This window comes from Arachis ipaensis, chromosome B3 (genome assembly GCF_059453495.1).
Source record: "Arachis ipaensis isolate K30076 ecotype BB chromosome B3, ASM5945349v1, whole genome shotgun sequence".
Lineage (NCBI taxonomy): Eukaryota > Viridiplantae > Streptophyta > Magnoliopsida > Fabales > Fabaceae > Arachis > Arachis ipaensis.
Genome location: NC_142438.1, coordinates 7,743,556 through 7,767,399, shown reverse-complemented (window position 1 = coordinate 7,767,399; position 23,844 = coordinate 7,743,556). Strand labels below are relative to the sequence as shown.

The following is a 23,844-nucleotide window of genomic DNA, read 5'->3' as shown; positions in this document are numbered from 1 at the left end:
CTAAAATGAGCAAATGGAGCAACTACTAGATAGTGATTGCTCTTTAAAATGTTCCGAATTTGATTGAAGAAAACAATTTTGATCATTTTGTTTATAATTCACACACAAAGTAAAGCACAAAACCCCGTTGTTAATTTGCAATTTGTCATTACAAAGGAAAATAAGTATCCAATTAATTGTTCATGAAAGAGTTTCCCAGAAACTGTTTATCAGATTGCACATCTTAAAAAGTAAATACTAAATAGCACTTCTAGCCCCACTTTAAAATGCGGGCAATGATGCGTGTCCTAAGGATGAAACAAAGAAACAGCAAATTAAGACCAGGATTTATGTACAGACAAATGACAAGGTTAAACATCCTAATGAGCAGTGGTATGAACAGCTGCCACAGTTGAAACCAAGGAGTCCACCCCACAGATATTCCGTCCACGGCAAATCTTGTAGTATCCATTTTCTCCCCAATTTTCTCCCCATGAATTCTTGATGATCCAATATGGTTTCTCCTTCATCCGAATCAGAGAATAGCCTCCAGAGCCATATCCCACCAGTAACACCCCATGATCCAACCTCTTTGAACATATGTATGGGCATGAAACCCCTCCAATATATGTCTGCATAAATACAGCATTTATAGCCACTGCATATTTCAGCATAGAGTTGCAACATGTTAGCCACGGTCAAACAAAAGTTGTTCCAAGAAAATTGTAACTAGTAGAAAGTAGTAATCACCTGCAAGAGGGCCATTTTTAACAAGATTGGCAGCAATCTGGTCTTCATCAAGTGAAACTACACTGAAGTTTGCTACTGATGCTGCTATCTTTGTCTTGTTGAATTTGCAGGTTCCACGATCACTACCCTTATAAGGATAGTCTTCCTCTCTCATGATCCCACCGGATTTAAGGATGTATTCAAAAGCGCTGTTCATCAATCCACCATTGCACCCTTTGTCACAAGAACCTGGTTGATCTGGGTCGCACTGCACGGAGGAGTATATCCAAGTTTAGACAAGCTATGCAATAAAAAGCTGCTGTAGATAAAAAATATATATGAAACTCGGTATCGGTTACTAATCTAAGCATCCAATTCGTTTAAATATTATTCTGTAATATCTCATGACTTTGTAAGTGATCATCAATATATGCTAAATCTAAATGTTACCTAAACTACCATAACCATTCATTTAAGTGGATATTCATAAAAGTTAAACCTCTTTAGAAATTAACCAATTAGTATCCACGTAACGATAAGAATTGCGTCTTAAACCACAAACCTCATGATCGCAATCAACTAGCTGCTGTTCACTGAGACTAACAAGTTCCCCGGTAGCTAGATAATGAGCACCTTCCAGTGCCCCAGTTGCGCTGAAACTCCAACACGATCCACAAGAACCCTAAACCCCCACAACAACAACAACAACAATTAACATTTCAATACAAGCTAAGGTATCAAGTATAGACTTTTTCTCACAGCAATCCTATGTTACATAATATATTACCAATTTACCATCAATCTAACAACTAAATCAATATCTAAATATATAATGAAACCAATTTAATGTCCAAAACAAGATAATAACAGAAAAGAAGGAACCTGATTTTTGACAGGGGTAACAGCTCCATGATCTCTCCAATCAAAATCGGAGGGAAGATCTGCTGTTGGCAGAATAGGAGCTTTGTTTGCATCAGATGGCAACCTAACCCCTCTCAGCCCCAAAACGTTCTTCCTGAACTCAGATTCCGTCATGTCAGAGAACCGCGTGACGCCGTGAACCGCCGAGGGGTCCATCCTCTGGTGTCTTCTCGCGCGGTGCATGTTAGCCTTGAACACCGCGAACCTGTAATCGTGCTCCTCCAGCGTAGAATACACCTTCCCGAATCTCCGCTTGAAGGCGGCGAAGTGATGCTCCGCTCCCAACAAATGCGCGTCGCCGTCGCCGTCGCCGTCACCAACCACCTGGCGGATTAAGGCGTCGTCAGCACCACCGTCCTCCTCCGACGATATCGGAGAGAGAAACAAAAAGAGGAGAGCGAAGAGAGAGAAGAGAAAGAGTGTTGTTCGTTCCATACTGAAAATAAAGTGTGAGGAAGTGAAGAAGCAATGCATGCGAATTTGGAGTTTATATATATATATACGAAGCTTGTGACGGTAACGTGAAGGTTAAGAGTTAAGAATGTTAGATTACTGTGGGGATGCGTCGCACCTGATAAGAATCTCTGTCCCACTAAAAAGTAAAAACTGAAAGTGAAATGGTGATAGCGATAGATAACTTTGGAGTGAGGTAAGGTATTCAGTGTTCCGTATAGTATGCCCAATCTCCTCCTTTGAATGGTAGTTGCTTACTGGTTTGTTTCTTGTAACTTTCCCGGTTTTCATTGCTGCTTTGCATGACCTTTTTTTTTATATATCTTTTTATTATCGTTAAAAATTCGATTAACTATGCTTAACTTGATAAAACTCACATGAAAATTAGCTGCCACACTATCTTTTTATTTACAAACTTTAATTTAATATTTTATTTATTTATACAAATAAAAAAAACTATCAAATTAGCTATTATATATATTATATATATATATATTTTGTTTAATTTATTTTTAATATATATTTTATATTTCATGATAATTAACTGAGTATATAATATGTCAATAAATTATAGTTTAAATGACATAATCTTTTTATACTCATCTAAAAGATTTCGAATTTGAGTCTCTGTATCTTTGGTTATATTATATTTTAATAGTCTTTTGTTTTTTACAACTTACATGGCAGATGGCACACACTCTGGTGATGTAAATTTGAAACCTAGTATCCGAACTAATTAAAATGCATGGTTATCAAACCTGGTTCGATCTGGTTGGTTCGATCGAAAATCCGGTCATCCGGTTATTTAATTGGATCGAACTACTCGTCGAACCGGTTATACATGGAATCCGGTGAAACTCAGTTCGACCCGACGGGTTTTCGTTAAAACCGGTGACTCGGCCGGTTAATTCAACCCGGTCTGGATTGTGCTTTTAAAAAAAAAAAAAAAAAAGACACGGCGTCGTTTGGCTTTCAGATTCCCCCCTTCTCTCCCCTTTCAACGAAACCCTAATGCTATTCCCCCCTCCCCAATCCCCATAGCGCCAAATCTGAGAATTGAGAAATCAGTCTGATTCCAGGGGAAGTGTGGAACCCCCAGCCTCGTCTCTCTGCTCCTTCGTCGTCGGCACTCGGCAGTCGCTCACCCTCGCCCTCACTTCGTCTCTCCATCGTCTCTCCCCTCATCTCGTCACTTCGTCGCCTCTCCACTCACCTTGTCACTATCGGTCTCTCTCGGTCACGGCCTCACGCCCTCACCCCGTCGCTCTATCAGTCTCTCACCTCGTCGTCGTCGCGGTCCCGTGCTCCTGCCCTGTGTTCACTTCGTCGGTGGCAGAAAGCTCACAGAAGACAGAAATCAAGCAGCATCTCTGGCTCTGAATCTGCTCCCTCGGGTTAGTCGGGTGGTGGTGGTCGTCTTCTTGGTCGCGGTCTAGGAACCAGTTATCCAGGTGAGCTCCCTTCAAGTTTTTGACCCTGGTCTTTCACTGGAATTGTTGAATACTGAACCTGGTGTTGCTGTTGACTGTTGTAAATTTGTAATTGAATTTTAGAGTTGTTGAAGCTGAGCATATTTTAGTTAGTATTGTTATTGAATCTGGTGGTTATTACTATTGTATTTGATTTTTTAGAGTTGTTATTGAATCTGGTGGTTATTACTTTAGTTAGAATTATTGTTGAACTTGAATCTGGTGGCTGCTGATGTTGCATTTAGTTTTTTAGTGTTGTTGTTTGTTGCTGGTTGCTGTGTTTTAGAGTTGCTGTGTTTTTTAGAGCTGCTGTTGTTTGTTGCTGGTGCTTGTTTTGAATTGCTGTTTGTACTTTGGTGGAATGGTGGTGGTTGCTGTGTTACTTAAAAACTGACTTAAGTAAATCTTTTATTGCTGAAAATATTTTTGGTTTCTTTTGCTAGAATTTAAAAAATGTCTTCATCTCAAACCCCATCAGAAACGCCAGCATCAATGATTGTGTTATCTTTTACTTGTTCTTGTTGATTTAAATTGAGAACATATTTTGTACTAGAGATTAGTTTATTATCTATTTTTAGATTATTAGTTATGTTTAAGACTTGATATTAGATTATTAATGTTTGTAAAGACTTGCATTTTAAGTTTTAAGACATTATTTTAATTTTATTTATATAATTTTATATTTTTTTAATTATGACCGGATTAACCGGATAAATCAGTGATTCACCGGTTGAACCAGTAACCCGGTGACCCGGTCATATGACCGGGTTGATTACCGGTTCGGTTCTGATAACTATGTTAAAATGCACTTGGTTTAGATCATGTTATTTTTTTGTTCATATAATCTGAACTAACTATTAATTATAAGATTAAACATTTATTATCTTAACTAATTTCACATAAATTTCTGTTTACATATTAACAAGAACATAAATAAATAAAAAAAATAAATTAGTAAAACACATTTTAAACCAACCAATCGGAAAAATACTCTCCGATCAGATTGAAGTTTCGGGCGCTGCTCCATGGCGAGAGATTGGAGGAAGTAGCTTTTTTTTGGTCAGGAGGAAGTAGCTTCTTGAAATCGTTGAGTAAGGTAAGAAGCTTCTCTTCTGGGCTTTGGTTGAGCTTTGTCCAATTGGTCAGATAAAACAGATAAACCCAAATTGGCCCAAATGATAAACCCAAACTGGCCCAATAGTGTAGCCATCAGCGTCGCCCTCGTCACTTTGTCAGCTCGTGGCTGCAGCTCTGTTTGTGGCAGCTCCCGTTCATCGAGTTTGTTCTAATTATTACTGCTATTGCTTAATTGATCAATTCAATTTTCCAACCATTCAAGGGTTTCAAGTAAGGAGCTTTTGATTTCTCTTCTCTTTTTTCTTTTGATAAGCTCATACAGAGCTTTTTCTTTTTCAATTTTCTGACGCAGTGACATTATAATGTTTGCTTGATTTTCTTCCTTGGACATCCCAATAAAAAAATTTTGCCATCAAAATTATGGTTCTAAAGCAGGACTATTTTTTGGTCTTTGTTTTGAGTTGTAGTTGATGGTTCCTGTCATGATTAAGTTTTAGGAGTGGTTCATTTCCTTAATATTTATTATATACTGAATTGGAAAAAAAATTCTAATGTTAAGGGTTGTTTGGTGATTTGATATATATAATGGAGAACCATCATATTCTGGTGTTAACTTTATCTAATTATTTATTTACTTTTTTATTTTTTGTTCTCTATTTGCAGATGGAGGGTAAATTTGCTGAAGAACTTTATGCTGAAAGCTTAGAACTTTCAAAATCAGAACTAAAATCAACTAGTGCTCATGATCAAGAAAATAAGTTACATGGTAAGGTTTAGTGTGGATGAGTTGACATGGAAACTCTATTACTAAATGCAAAAAATGGTTTGGTTTAGACTTGACTTCACTCCATGACTCATGCCATTCTATGATTTCGTATGAATTTCTTGTTTAGCCAGTGCGTTGTATTATCCTAACTTCCACATCTCAATCATGGTAATGAGTGAAGGATATTGTCAGATAGGCAATGGCTTTTTTCAATAGAAGTGTCGATATCATATAAATTATTGATGTTGGTTTATCTGTTTTCTATGGCATAGAAGTTATTTTGTTTGTGCATAAACTCATGGTGCTGGTGCTTTGTACTAATTATCTATTATGCTTTTAGAATGTGATGATGATGATTTTTGGGGTGATTCTGATGACAAGTTGGATAAATCATTAGATTTGGACAGAGAGTGGCAAAGGAGGCATGATGAATTCCACACGGTATTTTGACAACTTGAGTAAACTCTGCTTATTTTGTTCCTATTTTCTTAACTCTATGAAATGATCAGCTGCCCTTTTTCATTCTCTGGCTTATTTTTAATAGATCGGGTATCGGGAAGGTCTTATAGCAGGAAAGGAAGCTTCATCTCAGGAGGGGTTCAATATTGGTTTTAAACAATCAGTCCTTGCTGGTTATAGCTGGGGTGCTGTAAGAGGTGTTACGAGGTATGCGTTCTGTTCTTTCAGAATGAGATGATTTATATTGTGTAAAATTGAGTTCAATAATGTTTCTTCCCCATTAATTTATTTTTTAAAATATTTCTTTTGCTTATTTGGACACTGTAAAGTGCATTTGCGCATCTTCCAGATGAGTTAGAAGAGAAGCTGGTTGAAAAGCTAGAAAAACGTAATGAACTCCATGGGATGCATGAATCTGTGCATTCTGTGTCAACAGCAGATGCCCTTAGATTCTTTCATGAAGACATCAAAGCAAAAGAAGCTTTAGAACAGAGCAAAGATGTGAAGGTTAGCCCCTGGCAAACTTCACATGTTTCTCATTTGAGAAATTATCACCAACAACTTGAATCTCTGATTCATGATACACCTACCATGGACATTCATTTACCTGAGCCAAAATAGGTGTTCTACCTGGTGTTTAAAGCTGTTTAGCTTAGATGATATGAGGTTATTTTGATATCTTCCATGTGCATGATTGTAAAATTTATTATATGTTTCGCATAAAATAAATACAGGCAATTTAGTTCCCAAACCAGTGAATTCAATCATGATGCTTACATGAAGTCATATATGACTCCTCCTTGTTCTCTCTTCTTTTTTTTTATTTTATATTGATAGTAAGCCTATTCAGATCAATTAATTAATCAGGTACTATCGAAACCTAGGTGCTGCTATAATTTATTGCACTCATGATGGTTTCTTTATTGGCTACAAGGCCTCAAAAGACTTGATCCTTTTCTTGTATTCATTTGTTACACACGACCATTAGCTAATCCAATTTGTATTTGATGATGATAAAGATAAAATAAAAATAAAATATATAAAGCATATAAATTAGTTATACTTCTTAATGATACATACATTGTGAAATCAACAGTTCAGGATTCAGGAGCATAAGTGCCCATTATTTATGGGATAACATAAAAACAAAAATAAATAGTGCTTCGAACACAGCTTGGAAAAGCAAACACTCAACAACATTGAACAATTTTTGTGAACCAATTCCATGCAGCTTAGTAGAAACTACAAATTCCAGTATTTTTGTTTCACTCTCCATGTAAGAGCCATGCCTCATTCTCGCAACCTGGCAATTTGAATTGTCTCCAAGCTTCAGAACCGAGTTCTTCACCGTAATAATAATGCTGCAGATCACTCCTGATCATTTCTTTTCCTGGTTGTCTTACTCCTCTGCTTAAGAATGCAAGATCGAACTTCAAGTTGTTTAACTTCAAAAGCATACCCAATGTAATTATTAGCTTGTAGTTGGCGAATAAGGTTTTAAATTGTGAAATCATGTGTTGTTGAAAGATGATACCAAATAAAAAAAGGCCTATTTGGTTTACCTCAGCAACATACATCAGCTACAAGCTTGAATAGGTCTTGCATGAGCAAACGGTGAATTGTGGCTTTCACATTTAGGTAGTGACATTACTTTTTCATAAGCTTCAACAAGCAAAGCCACTTTCCTCTTCCTAGCTGGAGCAAGTTGTGTGACAGCTTGTCTGAGTGCAAAATCAAGCATCCATTCCTCAGCATCTTTTCTGTCATCCATAATTTGATGCTTCAGATTAACCTTTTCTGGCTCTGGTTCAGGAACCAAGGTGAGGAAATTTGGTTTTCGCGGTTTAATCTTTCTCAGCTGCTCATCATCTTTCTCTATTCTCTTGTGCTTTGTTTCCTTGCTCGTGTTAAGATCTTCACCACCTATACAGCTTGTGCACTGGAACTTACTAGTGTTACCTTGATCTTCCTCCAGTAGTTCATGGTCCTGAACAACAATATTGATTTCTTCTGGCACCTCAAATGGGTGAATTTGGTTGTCTTCGCTAATTCCTTCAACATTATTCTCTAGCTTTATGTTGCTATCTTCAAAGCTATCCTCAGCCTTTAAATTTTTGTTCATGGAGTTTTCATTCACTATTTCTTCTACATCTGTGAGGTGCTGAAATGCTTCATCATCTGTTGGAGGAAGTTGATCATAACTTATGCCATTGGACAGGTAATCATTTTCTTGAGTCTCAAGTTCCATGCTTTTACATGTGCCTTCCAAAACAGAATTAGAGCCATGAGATTTTGCTTCAAAATAGGTGTTCTTTTCGTCACTGGCTTCTCTGAGTGTTCCTTCTACCAGAATATCCGTATGATGGTTGCCAAGTATTTCATCTAACCACGTCACAGAATCATCACGTGAGCGCTCTGATAAGGACTCAAAGTTTGAGTCACTTTCCTCCTTTGTGAAGATAGAAGAATCAATGTTTTCTCCATGGCCGAATGAAAAAAACTGCTCCTCCTCCTTCCACTGTATATCGGTATCCTGGGAACTAGAACCATCCAATTCAACATTATCAGTATCCTGGGAATGACAACCATCAACTTCAATGTTATGCATGTGTTCACCATCATAGCTAACTTCTTTGGTATAGCTTCCCATATATATTTCTTCACCAAACCAGATAGTTGAGTGGTTTTCATCTGCGTCTACGGCATTTGTTTCTTGGGGAGAGCTCCCTTTGTTATCTGCTTCAATTGCAGCAGCAGTAAACCAGTCTTTGAAATCATCTTCAAGATTGATCTCACACTTGGGAAGATCATGATTTATAGTTTGAATAACACACTTGATGCCATCTTCTTCAGTCACAGACTTCATGTCATCTTGATCTTCAAGGTCTTCCGCAGAGTAAATGTTTTCTCTGTCACCAGCTCCTTCCTTTATTTTAACAGATATTTCAGTAAAGAAATCCATCGCGCTTTTTTGTGCCAAGGGAGTCGTTATTGGGTTACGTTTATCAGCTTCATTATGTGCATGTTTTCCATCCAGGACATTCTGCTCAATATCACTGCTGTCTGTCTGACACTGCATCTTCAATCTTTGAGGGCTCAGACTTTCCAGCTTCATACTCTTCTGGGTTTTCAGAATACGCCTCTTTGCTGGTACAAAGCTCTTCAATGAAGACAAAGGAGTGTGATAATGACCATTGAGAGAGCAATATTTGTAGGGGCAAACTTCTGTGACTGAAGTTCCCTCATATTCATTATTTGCCCCATGATTCAGCATGAGGTATGCAGGGAACCTAGAGTCTTTCAAAGTTGAAGAACAAGTAGCTCTCACTGGTGGATTCATATCTGCATGCAAAATCGCTGCGGTGGATTTGAAAGTAGTAGTCTTTGTCAATGATCTTGCCAAATTCAAATTAGATGATCGAGTCAAAGGCTTTTCTTGTTTTATACAAGAAATGGAGCTAGCTCTTGAACATTTTTGTGGCAAATTCTTTTCAGTTGGAGTGTTTTGAAGACTCACCGGGAAACTCTCCTTTCTTGCAACAGAACTGCTTGTGGGCTTCATGTAATTGGGAGAGCCATCTATTCTCACCAAAGGCTTATTATGCTTTTGCAGTGATGATGATGCTGCAGTTGGAGCACGAAGAGGCCGTTGGTTCCCTGGTTGATATAAGCTCCTCCTTGGAGTTGGAGCCTCAAAATCCAAAAGCTTAATTGACCTTGTGTTTTTGCTTTTCTTATTGATGTCACTCTTTCTGCTCTTACCATCTTGGTGTTGAGGAGAAGATAAGCTCTTCTCAGATATGACATGATCAGCTTGAATACCAAGCTTACTGAGAACCCTTCTTTGAACCATATTCAAACTCAAACTGGGATTTTGGATTAAAAACCAGTTTTCCTTTCCTTTACTTTGTGGATTTCAAGCACAAGAAGAAAATAAACCTTCTTGTGCTTTTGGTTTCTCTCTGAGGAATTTCACATTGGAAAGGAAAAAGAGGAAGAGAGATTCTGTTCTCTTTGTTTATTTGCTTTATTTGCAGTGAGCTTTGTTGTTTGTTTTACTTAGTTGTTGTTTGATGGATAATGAAATTTGAATAAGGCTGACATAAATGTTTCATGCTGACTCTCACAAGGGAACTGTTTATGGACCCTTCTTGCATGATCATAATTTTTCTGATTTGGAATTATTAGTATTTGTAACATGGGAAGTTTCCATTGGCTACTGGCTTGTTTCTTATATTTAAAGCATCACATTTTTGCTGATAATTGATATATGATACCCCAACTCATCTGTCCATAAAATGACTAAATCACCCCTCAAATTGAAGCCTCTTCTAGGTTATCTGGCAACCCCTTATTATTAATGGCAATTAAGTTGTTTTAAGGCAATCCCTTTTATTCACGAAGTAGCCTCAACTATTTTTTCTTCTCCTTATTCAATTGCTTAGTAATGATCTTACATAAATGAATTTTATGAGATCATTGGTGCTAATGGTAGCCAGATTTTATTATTACTACAATGGTAATAGGTTAACAATAGCTCCAACGGATATTTCATGGTTAGTATTTTTCTGATTCGTGTAGGGTGTAAGGTTGGTCCTTTATCTAGGAGAATATCAATTCACAAATTTTATTCGAACAAATAATATGTACAATTATTACAAATAGGTATATTTTGAAGTTGTGTATTTCAATTTATTTCCAAAATTGTTCTAAAATGCATCCATTTACAATATTTGTACAAGTAGTTATACATAAATTAGTTGTTCACACTTTCACAGAATATTTTGTGATATCAGTTGGGAAGTATGCATGTAGAAAAAGTTCACAAAAACAACTTAACAACGGAAACACTTCCATCTTAATCTTTATATACATATGGTCAGCTTTTTTTTTTTAGCCATCTTCTTGTGAGATCCCAGCGATTTAAACAAAGATTTGAAAGGACTGTATAATAAAAAGATGGATGTTCAATCTTCGGACTTAGGCTACTTAATTCAATGTTATTTGAGGACCTAACAGAATGGCTAAAAACCAAATACATTCTCTCATCGATTGGAAGCATTCACTGAGAAATAAATATATCTTTTGCAATGAAATTGTGTTGATAAAAAAGATATAGTCTTAATTCAAGTTGCATTAATCTCTCTTACAAGAGAAAACAACTTGCCTTTCGTGAACTCTTGTGAGATTTGACACTACTTGATTGAATTCAAATTGCTGGAAAAATTGTTATTAAAAAGTTTTAATATAGAGTAACGCCTTTTTAATTGTTTTTTTTTTCATGCAACTCAAGTTAAACGCTAACCGGCAGAGTGAATGGAATAGGTGGAGCTTTCTAAACTCATTAAGACAAGCCTGTGGCAGGCGAAGATGGGCTGCCTGTGGGCCCTACCATGGGCTCCTCTTCTGTCATCTCATCTCATCAACGTTAAAAGGAAAACGCATGATTCATTATTTGACCCAAAAAAAAAAAAAAAAAAAATCCAGGGTTGGTTGTTGGCTGTGGTGGAAAACGTTTTGCTGAACGAATTAATTGTTAGACGATCTATTTGTTGTGAAATAAAAGATATATATATAATAGAGATGTATAAATAGAAGACTCTAGTATTAAAATAATTAGCTCAATAATAATTTATATATATATAATAATATTATATGTTGTAATGTATATATATATACAAAGATAGAAAGAAGTATTAAAAATAAAGAGAGAGAGAATCACATTTGTTTATTGTTACAATCTTAATATAATAAAGATGACTAATATTGCTATTAATATTATATGTAAAGAGTAATAGAAAATAGAATTTAAAATACTTATAAAATAAAAGAAGAGAAAGAATTGTAGTAGAAATATAAGGAGAAGAGTATTTGATTGCAGCATAAAAGAGGATTGATTTATTATTATTTACTTGTGTATGAAAAGAAAGGGAGAATGGTATTTTTGTTCTGTTACATTCACGGAGGTTCACCTCCTATTTATAGGCTTATGGAAGGAAGATTGTCAACCTTCATTTATTTCATTCTCTTTTGAGAATGTAAACTTTATATAGGAAATTGGCATCCACGTCCCATTCCTATCACAACACTCCCCCTTGGATGACCATTTAGGATTATTGCCTCGTTAAAACCTTACTAAAGAAAAACCCAGTGGGAAAAAACCTTAGTGAAGGAAAAAGAGTACAATATCCTTTAGTGATAGGGACTGCCTCATTAAAAACCTTGTCAAGAAAAACCCAATGGGAAAAAAATCTGACCAAGGGAAAAAGAGTACAGTCTCCCCCTCTTGTCGACATCAGTTGATGTCTCGAAATCGGCGCATCCCAATCTCATGTACCAATCTTTCAAAGGAGGATTTTGGGAGTGACTTCGTGAATAAATCTGCCAGATTGTCACTTGAACGGATCTGTTGGACATCAATTGTCCCTTGATTTTGAAGGTCATGAGTGAAGAAGAATTTGGGAGAAATATGCTTTGTTCTATCACCTTTGATGTATCCACCCTTAAGTTAGAGCAATGCATGCTGTATTATCTTCAAACAGGACATTTGGAGCTATCTTATGATCAATCAGTTCACATGATGACAGAATATATTAAATCAGACTCCTCAGCCAAAAACACTCGCGACTAGCTTCATGAATCGCCAGTATTTCAGCATGATTAGAGGAGGTTGCTGCTATCTTCTGTTTCGTGGACCTCCATGATATAGCTGTACCACCATATGTGAATAGGTATCCTGTTTGAGACCTCCCTTTATGTGGATCAGACAGGTATCTGGCATCTGCATAGCCAACTAGTTGTGACTTGGATCCATAGGGATAAAACAATCCCATATCAACCGTCCCATGAAGATATCGAAAGATTTGTTTGATTCCACTCCAATGTCTTCTGGTTGGAGAGGAACTATATCTTGCTAGTAAATTCACAGCAAATGATATATCGGGTCGCGTATTATTAGCAAGATACATTAGCGCTCCAATGGCACTAAGATATGATACTTCAGGACCAAGGATATCTTCATTTTCTTCTTTAGGACGGAATTGATCATTTTTCACATCCAAAGATCTTACGATCATTGGGGGACTTAATGGATGTGACTTATCCATATAAAATCTTTTCAAGATCTTTTCTGTGTATGTTGTTTGATGAATAAAGATCCCACTTTTTATATGCTCGATCTGCAGACCGAGACAAAATTTAGTCTTTCCAAGATCTTTCATCTCAAACTCTTCTTTTAGAGTTTTTATAATTATTGGAATCTCTTCAGGAGTCCCAATGATATTTAAATCATCAACGTACACAGCAATTATAACGAATCCAGATACAGATTTCTTTATAAAAACACATGGACAGATATCATCATTCTTGAATCCGTTTTTGGCCAGATACCCAGTAAGACGATTATACCACATTCGTCCAGATTGCTTTAGACCATATAAAGATCTTTGTAATTTGACTGAGTATAACCCTTGCGAATATTCATTGGATGGTTTGGATATCTTTAGTCCTTCAGGAACTTTCATATAGATATCCCGATCTAATGAGCCGTACAAATAGGCTGTTACCACATCTATTAAATGCATATGCAATTTATGATATGCAGATAAACTGACCAAATAGCACAATGTTATCGCATCCACTACAGGGGAATACGTTTCTTCATAATCTATACCGGGCCTTTGTGAAAAACCTTGTGTCACAAGTCGAGCTTTGTAGCGCACAACTTCATTTTTCTCATTTCGTTTTCTCACAAATACCCACTTATATCCAACAGGTTTTACATCTTCAGGTGTACGGACTACAGGTCCAAAGACTTCACGTTTTGCAAGTGAGTCTAATTCAGCCTTCATGGCTTCTTTCCATTTTGGCCAATCATTCCTTTGTCGACATTCTTCGACTGATCTTGGCTCAAGATCCTTACTTTCATGCATGATATCTAATGCCACATTATATGCAAATATTTCATTGACAATTGTCTTATTTTGGTCCCATTTCTCTCCTGTAAAGACATAATTTATCGAGATCTCGTCATTTTCACAATTTTCAGGTACCTAAACGTCTTCTGGCGTTATATCAGAATTTTGGACAACTGCCGGTGTCTTTACTATGTCTTTTTCAACAGGAATATTATTTACCTCTTTTCTCTTTCGAGGATTTTTGTCTTTGGAACCGACAGGTCTGCCACGCTTCTGGCGTGTATTTGCTTCCGTGGCTATTTGCCATACTGGGACATCAATTCGAATTGGGGCATTTTCCGCTCTGCCACGCTTCTGGCGTGAATTTGCTTCAGTGGCTACTTGTCCTACTGGGACGTCAATTCGAATTGAGGCATTTTCTGCTGGTATGTAAGATTTGGTTATCCTCTTTGTATCGGAAAATGTATCAGGCAATTCATTTGCTATTCTTTGCAAATGTATAATCTTTTGAACTTCTAGTTCATATTGCCCTGATCGAGGATCTAAATGCATCAACGATGATGCATTTCAATTAAGTTCCTTTTCAGGAAGCTTATTCTCTCCCTCTAATGTTGGAAATTTTGATTCATCAAAATGACAATCCGCAAACCGGGCTTTAAACACATCACCAGTTTGTATCTCAAGATACCTCACTATAGAGGGAGAATCATATCCAACATATATCCCCAATTTTCTTTGGGGTCCCATTTTGGTGCGATTAGGTGGTGCAATAGGAACATATATCGCACACCCAAATATTCTTAAATGGGAAACATTTGGCTGCTGGCCAAAAGTTAATTGCATAGGAGAGAATTGATGATAACTCGTTGGCCTCAAACGAATAAGTGCTGCGGCATGTAAAATAGCATGCCCTCAATCCGAGGTTGGGAGATTTGTTCTCATAAGTAAGGGTCTAGCAATTAATTGGAGGCGCTTAATAAGTGATTCTGCTAACCCATTTTGCGTGTGAACATAAGCTACTGGATGTTCAACACTTATTCCATTAGCCATACAATAAACATCAAAAGCTTGGGAAGTAAATTCACCAGCATTATCAAGACGAATTGCTTTGATTGGATTTTCTGGAAATTGTGCTTTTAATCGAATAATTTGAGCCAATAATCTCGCAAACGCCAGGTTGCGAGAAGATAATAAGCACACATGTGACCATCTCGAAGATGCGTCTATTAGGACCATAAAATATCTAAAAGATCCACATGGTGGATGAATAGGTCCACATATATCACCTTGAATCCTTTTCAGGAATTCAGGAGACTCAAATCCAATCTTTACTGGTGATGGCCTTAAAATTAACTTTCCTTGAGAACATGCAGCACAACAAAATTCACTAGTTTTAAGAATCTTATGGTTCTTTAGTGAATGTCCATGAGAGTTTTCAATAATTCTTCTCATCATGGTTGTTCCCGGATGACCCAATCGGTCGTGCCAAGTTATGAATTCATTTGGGCTAATAAACTTCTGGTTTACAGTGGCATGTGATTCAATTGCACTAATCTTGGTATAATACAACCCAGATGAAAGTGAGGGTAATTTTTCTAATATAACTTTCTTATTTGAATCATGAGTTGTGATATATAAATACTCATGATTTCCCTCATTCATCGTCTCAACATGATATCCATTTCGGCGAATATCTTTAAAACTCAACAAGTTCCTCAGAGACTTGGTAGATAATAGTGCATTATTTATTATAAATTTTGTTCCTCCAGGAAACAAAATTATAGCTCTTCCGGAGCCTTCTATCACATTGCCTGAGCCAATAATAGTGTTAACATATTCCTCTTTTGGCACAAGATGGGTAAAATATATATCACTTTTGAGAATAGTGTGCGAACTTGCACTATCCGCAAGGCATACATCTTCATTACATATCCTTGCCATTCTTCAAAAACAAATAATAATAAAATGAGTAGTATGCACAGTTAAATTGAATACTTGATCAGAATTATTTTTTCTAAGAAACACTGTACATAAAATAATGTCATATACTAAAATTTTATTTTAAAATTTGACATATTTAATAATTTCAAAATTCATATTAATATTTCATTATTTATGTACATCACATTTGAAACTTAAATACATAGAAAATAAAACTTAATAAATTTTTTACATTATTTATTTACATAGATACTTCACAATTTCACATATTAAACTATTCCATCATTGATCAAATGACCAATATTTCCTTCAGGGTCCTCAAAGAAATCAGATACATCATAATGAGTGGTGGAGTTCTCAGCATCATTTGAAACAAAATTTGTTTCCTTTCCTTTGTCGTTCTTTTTCAAAGATGTCTTGTAAAGATCGACTAGGTGCCTTGGGGTACGACAGGTACGTGACCAATGGCCCTTTCCACCACAGCGGAAACACTTCTCCTCGGTTGATTTATTCTGCCCGATATTCCTTTCTTTGTCCCACTTCTGGTGAGATCCTTTCTTTTGAACATAATTTTTTTTCTTTCCATAATTTTTCTTGTTATTAAAAGTTTGCCATTTACCTCTTCTGGGGTAATGATTTGCCACATTTACTTCAGGAAATGGGGCGGCGCCAGCTGGGCGCGCTTCATGATTTTTCAATAACAACTCATTGTTGCGTTCGGCAACAAGAAGGCAAGAAATTAACTCAGAATATTTCTTAAACCCTTTCTCTCGATATTGCTGCTGCAGGAGCACATTCGAGGCATGGAAGGTTGAGAAAGTTTTCTCCAACATATCATGATCAGTTATTTTTTTCCCACACAATTTCATTCGTGAGGTGATTTGAAACATTGCAGAATTATATTCATTTATAGATTTAAAATCTTGTAAATGCAAATGCGTCCATTCATATCGGGCCTGAGGAAGTATCACCGTTTTCTGATGATTATACCTTTCTTCAAGGTCTTTCCAAAGATCTGCAGGATCTTTTAATGTAAGATATTCATTTTTCAATCCTTCGTCAAGATGACGACGGAGAAAAATCATGGCTTTGGCTTTATCCTTCTGGGATGCATTATTTTCAGCCTTAATGGTATCTCCAAAATCATTGAATCAAGATGGATTTCAGCATCTAGTATCCATGATAAATAATTGTTTCCAGATATATCAAGAGCATTGAATTCAAGATGAGAGAGCTTCGACATAATGAAAATTTGTTACCTGAGTCTTCCTAAAAATTTGATCAGAGTCTCGTGCTGATAACGTGTTGTGAAATAAAAGATATATATATATATATATATATAATAGAGATGTATAAATAGAAGACTCTAGTATTAAAATAATTAGCTCAATAATAATTTATATATATATAATAATATTATATGTTGTAATGTATATATATATATACAAAGATAGAAAGAAGTATTAAAAATAAAGAGAGAGAATCGCATTTGTTTATTGTTACAATCTCAATATAATAAAGATGATTAATATTGCTATTAATATTATATGTAAAGAGTAATAGAAAATAGAATTTAAAATACTTATAAAATAAAAGAAGAGAAAGAATTGTAGTAGAAATATAAGGAGAAGAGTATTTGATTGCAGCATAAAAGAGGATTGATTTATTATTATTTACTTGTGTATGAAAAGAAAGGGAGAATGGTATTTTTGTTCTGTTACATTCACAGAGGTTCACCTCCTATTTATAGGCTTATGGAAGGAAGATTGTCAACCTTCATTTATTTCATTCTCTTTTGAGAATGTAAACTTTATATAGGAAATGGGCATCCACGTCCCATTCCTATCACAACACTATTTATATTATATAAAAATTGATAATAACTCGTTGTACATTAAATTTATGTTTTTTTTAATGATATTATATTATCAATTTTAATTACTTGATAAAATTTAAAAATTAATTGAATTAAAAAATCTTTAAAATAATTAAAACTATAACTCCTATAATTAATTAATTTATTACATATTATTATTCAATTAAAATATAAATATTAATTTAATTAAATATAATAAACATCTATTTTAAAAATATCATAATAATAACATTATCATAATAAATTTAAGTTATAAAATATTTAAATTTCACACTATTTGACCTATTTATATATCATACATAAGATTCTTACTTCATTTCACAATTTGTAGTTCTTTTATGAAAAATATTTACACTAACAAATGATGAAATGAAGAGAAATTTATCTACTTAAAAATAATATTATTAGATGACTAGGTACAAAATAAAAATATTTATTACATTTTTAAAACAAATTTACAGAAAAAATACCCTTATTATTTTAACTATTTATATTTTTTTATTATTTTGCAATGCATTACATATTATTATATTTTTAGATCCTTATAATTATACTTAATTCAATACGCTATTTAAATTAAAGATACAATTTTGATCATTTTCTAACACTATTTTGAGTTTGTATCACTCACGACATTGTCTGACAAAGTGGTTTTAAAAAAAAATATTAATAGATATTATTATTTTATGCTATTTAAATTATTCTTATTAAAAATAACTTATTCAATATATATATACACAATAAATATTTTAAACAATTTTATTCTCACTATTGTAGCTGTCATTGAAAAAATATATGTACTAGAAGAAGAAAAACAAGTAGATCTCAAAACAAAATTCATAAAAAATACGAAAAATGGAGTTTTTTGTCCTACAATATAAAAAAAATTACAAATTTAAATTATAACAAATTCTATCAAATTATACTTATCATAAAAAATCCATCAAATTATAAATTACTAACTGAAGAATTAATACAAATTTAAAATTAAATTAAAAGTTTCATTTTAAAGTGCTACAATAATTTTTGTGTTATTTGATAGAGAAGCAAAAAAAATTATTGGGCACAACTGCCTTAAATCTAATTACACACTAAGACAATAATGACACTGAAACGCTATTCTAATTGAAAAATTTATATAACCACGTACTTATATTTGAAGTAAAAGTAAATGATTTTAACTTAAAAAAAGGCTTTTAACAATATATTATTAATCTCTTACCAAGACATTTGTCTAACAAAAAATACTGAAACTCACTCCCTATTACAGCAAATAAAACAGATAATAATATTGTAAAAATTTTATTTGTTCAAAACATCATTTATATTTTTCATTGATTATAGGAACTAACTTCACCAACACGAATATTGTCAGATTTATATGATATACCAATCAAGAGATTAAAGAGAAAAAAAAAATAAATGAATCCAAGATACATCTTCAGATGAAGAATATACATACAAAGATGGAACAAACAAGATAATAAAAAATGCATACAAGTCAACAGTTCAGAAAAAAACATGTTTTCACAACAACTTATAATAGAAAGAAAAAAGAAACAACTCCAACAATAATTAAAAATAAAAAAAGAGGACAAACACCATATAAGAAGACTAAGTTTGTCAATTAAAACAAATGCAAAAATAAAAACAACAAATAAAATAAAAACAACAAATAAATATGTAGTTTTAGACAACTTTAATATAAAAAATTTTTGCATTACAAAATATTTTAAATAAAAAACACATCAAATTTAATATTAGATTGTATATATTTTAATTAACAAAAATATTATTTATACACCAAAATTAATCACCATGTATTTGTGTATAAATACATGTATTATTTAGTTTATTTTTAACGTATATTTTATATTTTAATATATATTTTATACCAATAATTAATTTTAGTAACTAATTTTAATATATTCATAACATAATCGTTTAGTTAATTGTCAAACAATATAATAGTTATTAAAATATACTATATACTATCATGAATTTATCACTCCACGATTTGAGTGTAAAAGGTCACTTTGGACATAATATGACCCCCAGAAAAAGGAGATATTTATATTCTCTTTTGTAAAGCAATAAGTAGTACAACAAAAATGGGAGAAACAAGGAAAATAATATATAGAAAGGTCTGAGTCATTGCATTTTCTTCAGCCACGCCATCTTGTGTGTATCTTTGTTTATCTTCTACAAAAGCATCAAAATAATTCTGGTAGCCTGTGTTCTTTAAATAAAATGGAGATCCTGTATTCACCTTCATCATTTCCATTGCCTGCAAGAATCCACAACCATATCATCATACATGAATGCAAGTATAAAAATGTAACATGCTAAAACTCCTCCATGGAAGGGACATATATTAGATTAGAGAGCCAAGAATACAAATCATGTTAAGAGTTATAGAACAAATTGCACCAGAAATTACCTGAAAACTGTACATGAATTGTCGCGCTCTCTTTTTTACTTTAGCATTTGGATGCGATTGGAGCTTCTCATACATAAGTCTAGCCTCATCAGACCTGTCAATACATCAAGATGTGTTTGGAAATCTAGAATCACTAAACAGACACTGCAATAGTGAAAAGCACCTTCACTTTCTAATTCAGTTGCAGTGCACACACATACACTTCTAAATATTTTCTTAAGACTGTGCTGGGAATGCCAAGAAAATCATGCAATTATTTTTGAAGAGATAGCAGGGTCTTATATTAAAAGAAGCTTGAGTTTTAGTACAGTGCACTACAGTGACAAGGATATTATTCCTAACAATCAATTCTCAGCATTCAAAGGATATATACTAAGGAGTAACTGAATTCTAGGTGGAAAATATTCCTAAGTTTAAATATTTCAGAGTTTCTGAACATACCTACTAAGAGAGTCTTGACAAATTGACCACTGCAAAGCAGCTAAACCATGGAGCTCACTCTGCACAAACATGATTAACCTCATCATGTTTATATTCATCCAAATATTTTTTCCCCTAGTTTCCCTACTAGGGTATATGTCACTACAGTTGAAAGTCCATAAACTAGATATTAGGAAGGGTAAGTTATCTACAACCTTTCTAATCTTAAAACATTCATATGCAATTTTTTCCCCCACAAAATATACCAATGTGGTTTAAATTAAAATAGTTACCTGGAACGGTAAGTTATCCATGACCTTGTCATAGTAGGGCAATGCTTCCTTCAGTTTTCCCGAATTCATTAACAAGTCACCCTCCTTCAATGCCTAAAAATATCATATATAATATAGGAAATTGGGATAACTAAGCAATAAATAAGGATCAACCATAGACCATAACTTTATTGCTAAGAAAGGCAGTAATATTTGTGGTACCACTGTATATGCTTACCTCCTCGCACTCGGATTTTAGCTTTGGATCAATAACTAATCCAGTTTTCTTCTTGTAGGCAGCAAGTAGCTGCTTAGTGCGTGCATCTTTAGCAGCTCTTTCTTCTTCGGTCTCAAGGACCTCTCCCGGACGAATAGTTCTTCCACCACCAAACTGAAAAGGTTAGTGGAAATGAAAAGTGATGGACACTGAAATGGTAGAAAAGTGCTTCATCTGAGGTAAGATCAGTTTAAAAATACTGAATCCTATCATACTGTTTTTGAAATATCGTTAGGCCTAGGAAAGACACCCCATGTTGAAACTTTTGGCTTGTAAAGTTCCGAGCCGTCTTGATTAGCCTGATCAGGTTTTGAATCTGTTTCAGCATCAAACTTGCTTGTGTCTCCAACAATGAGCTCCACCTCAGAAAAGTCACCGTCGGAGAAGGAATCCGAAATAGGAACCAGTCCAGCTGGCAATCCCCTAGTGCTCTTCTTATCCGCAAAGTCAAGCCCCACAAAATCAATCCTTGAAACTGAAAGTTCCCCCTTCTTACCACCACCATTGTCTACCACAACATTGTTCCCTGAAACCTTCTCACTCCCTCCCTGCAACCCTAGAAACAAATTCAGATACCCATTTCAGCAAGTACTACATATTGAAATGAAAAGCACATACCTTTCAGGCTTTCAAGTCCAAATTTTGTCATCAAGTTAAATAGGTCATTGACAATTTTTCATAGAGACAGTTCCTAACCAAAATTAAATCAGACACCCAGGAATTTCTGTTGGGAAACATGTTTGACCTTTATTCATTTGATTGCAATTACTGAACAATACTTGAGTTCCATGATTACTACCTTGGGTAGTTCCAATTTGGGATTTATTCTGCTTGTAGTTTTTGGCCTTCTCCATTGCAATCTTGACAGAATCTGGCAATTCCTTCTTCTCAACAACAGAATCTTCCTTCTTCGATTTGTTGGATGATTCCTTATACGCTTTGGCCTTGCTAAACGCGAGCTTCACAGGATCAACGGGAGCCGTTTCAGGATCAGGTTCAGGTTCAGAAGGTTCAGCATTTTGAGGGCCGAGAGCACAAGAACACAGCTTAGGAGCCCTAAACGACGTCGTCGAAGGGACGCGCGTGTTTGCCTGGGAGGGAAAAATGCGCAATGAAGAGAACCATGAAGCCATCATTTATACGACACCGTTTTCATGTACACTTTCAGTTGTAAGGAAAAAGAACACAGTCATTTCATTTTCTGCACTTCTTCTCCTCACTCCTGGATAAGGCAATTACTAACTAACGGTTCTCACTCCTCACAATCACGGTTCTTTTTCCGTTTTTTTTTTTTTTTTTGGTAATGGTTTCTCCAAAATATTTTGGTCGTGCTTTTCCACAACTAAATTAAATGGGCCAAAAAAGCAACCTATTGGGCTGATAATGAATATTTTGAGTTCGGCTTGGACATTGGGTTCGTAGAATTACATAAATGTTTAGTAACCAAAGAAAATTAGCCAAAAATACCAACGCAAATTGGTACAGATAGATGAGGGTTTGTGTCCCTTAATCATCTCTCCTGGGTTCGATACTTACTGCAGTACCTGAGGGATTAGTGAGATTAGTCATTGGGCTTCTGGCCCAATGGATACCCTGGTACAAACAAAAAAAATTAGCCAAAAACAACTATAACTTGTCTTATTTAATATTCATTAATTATTGCGACAATTAATAAATGATAAATAAGACAAATTCTGGCTTTTTTTTTTGTCTTCTTAACATTACTCGTAGAATTATTGGTGAGATTGATTATGCAACAGTGGTGAGTCTCTTGAACGGGGAAGAATTTGGAGAGACACTCTAACCGCATAATCAAAAAAGTAAATGAACCGAGAAGAAAGTGGAATATATTTTTTATATAGATATATAGAGAAGGAAACAGGAGTATGAACTCAGAAACTAACTATGTTTTTTGATATTTACCTACTTCTAAACTTGTTACTTTATTAGTATTCTCATAAATGATGAAAGAAGGACTATCTTACTCAACTTAATTTATGTGTAGATTTTTTTTTGGACTTAGGTTCCGAATAATACCAAAAAATACATATACCATCCAGTCCAAAAAAATAGTTAATATATATTGTTACTGTGGGTAATCGGAGATTAATGGGCTGGATGGCGTTGGTTGGCCCAAACGTATGAAGGAGGTGGCTTTCGAGTGGATCTGCTACTCGGTGTTCCTCCGTCCGACTTGTACGTGTGAAAGAATGGGAGGTGGTACCTGCAAAGACACTCCGATGCCTAAGTTAGCAAGAGTGTGAGCAGGTTAGAGAGTATTGGAACTTAGAGATACCTGAATGGTGTCAGTGTATTTATAGTGGTGAACCAATAACCACCGCTGAAGTAGTGCCACCTTTTTAGATGGATAACCGTTCCCATATCTTAGGGAGGTTAAGATATGGCTCTATGAAGTGGTTAGAGAGTTTCTAGGGGCAGTTATTCATTCGAATGAGTGTTATCTGCCAGCTAACCCTCGTATCCCACTTCTTTGGAGCAGGTCGTGTTCAGTACCGACTTCTTGGGATGAAGGCTGGTACTGGGTGAGGGCCAACCCTTTGGGTTGGGCCTATTTGCTTGGATCCTGGACCTTTATTATTGGGCCAGGGTATGAACAGTGCCCCTACTCGAGCCCAATTTCTTTTTAGGATTTGGATTCGAGTATTCAACTCGGGGTCGTAGCTGATTTGCAAGAGGACCGACGTGATGGTTTAAGAACCGACGTGATTTTTCTTGACCTTTCGGTTCTGACAGTTACGTCTAATCAAGCGTCGTGTCCGTTAGGGGTGTGCGTAGGGATTTAATGGCCTTGGTAATGGTGCATCTTCATTAATGATTGCCCCAATTTT

The 23,844-nt window shown here is 35.0% G+C and overlaps 4 protein-coding genes across 4 annotated transcripts; 1 reads left to right on the top strand and 3 right to left on the bottom strand.

Moving 5' to 3' along the window:
- Positions 1–110: 110 nt before the first annotated feature.
- Positions 111–2,103, bottom strand: LOC107628854 (Papain family cysteine protease). The gene is made up of 4 exons (XM_016331469.3): positions 1,591–2,103; positions 1,271–1,390; positions 730–976; positions 111–637 (listed from the first exon to the last, which is right to left on the bottom strand). The coding sequence occupies exons 1-4, from the start codon at positions 2,101–2,103 to the stop codon at positions 360–362; spliced, it is 1,158 nt and encodes a 385-aa protein (XP_016186955.2). The 3' UTR covers positions 111–359.
- Positions 2,104–3,112: 1,009 nt separating this feature from the next.
- LOC107628855 (uncharacterized) lies at positions 3,113–6,641 on the top strand. The gene is made up of 5 exons (XM_016331470.3): positions 3,113–3,533; positions 5,292–5,394; positions 5,735–5,835; positions 5,939–6,060; positions 6,183–6,641. Exons 2-5 carry the CDS (start codon positions 5,292–5,294, stop codon positions 6,472–6,474), a joined length of 618 nt encoding a protein of 205 aa, XP_016186956.1. The 5' UTR covers positions 3,113–3,533; the 3' UTR covers positions 6,475–6,641.
- Positions 6,642–6,891: 250 nt separating this feature from the next.
- LOC107628857 (uncharacterized) lies at positions 6,892–9,966 on the bottom strand. The gene is made up of 2 exons (XM_016331473.3): positions 7,416–9,966; positions 6,892–7,298 (listed from the first exon to the last, which is right to left on the bottom strand). Exon 1 carries the CDS (start codon positions 9,704–9,706, stop codon positions 7,430–7,432), a length of 2,277 nt encoding a protein of 758 aa, XP_016186959.1. The 5' UTR covers positions 9,707–9,966; the 3' UTR covers positions 6,892–7,298; positions 7,416–7,429.
- Positions 9,967–19,602: 9,636 nt separating this feature from the next.
- LOC107628858 (cytochrome C oxidase subunit) lies at positions 19,603–22,269 on the bottom strand. Its single transcript, XM_016331474.3, has 7 exons — positions 21,795–22,269; positions 21,211–21,551; positions 20,957–21,109; positions 20,740–20,832; positions 20,468–20,526; positions 20,027–20,120; positions 19,603–19,873 (listed from the first exon to the last, which is right to left on the bottom strand). The coding sequence occupies exons 1-7, from the start codon at positions 22,129–22,131 to the stop codon at positions 19,658–19,660; spliced, it is 1,293 nt and encodes a 430-aa protein (XP_016186960.2). The 5' UTR covers positions 22,132–22,269; the 3' UTR covers positions 19,603–19,657.
- Positions 22,270–23,844: the final 1,575 nt, after the last annotated feature.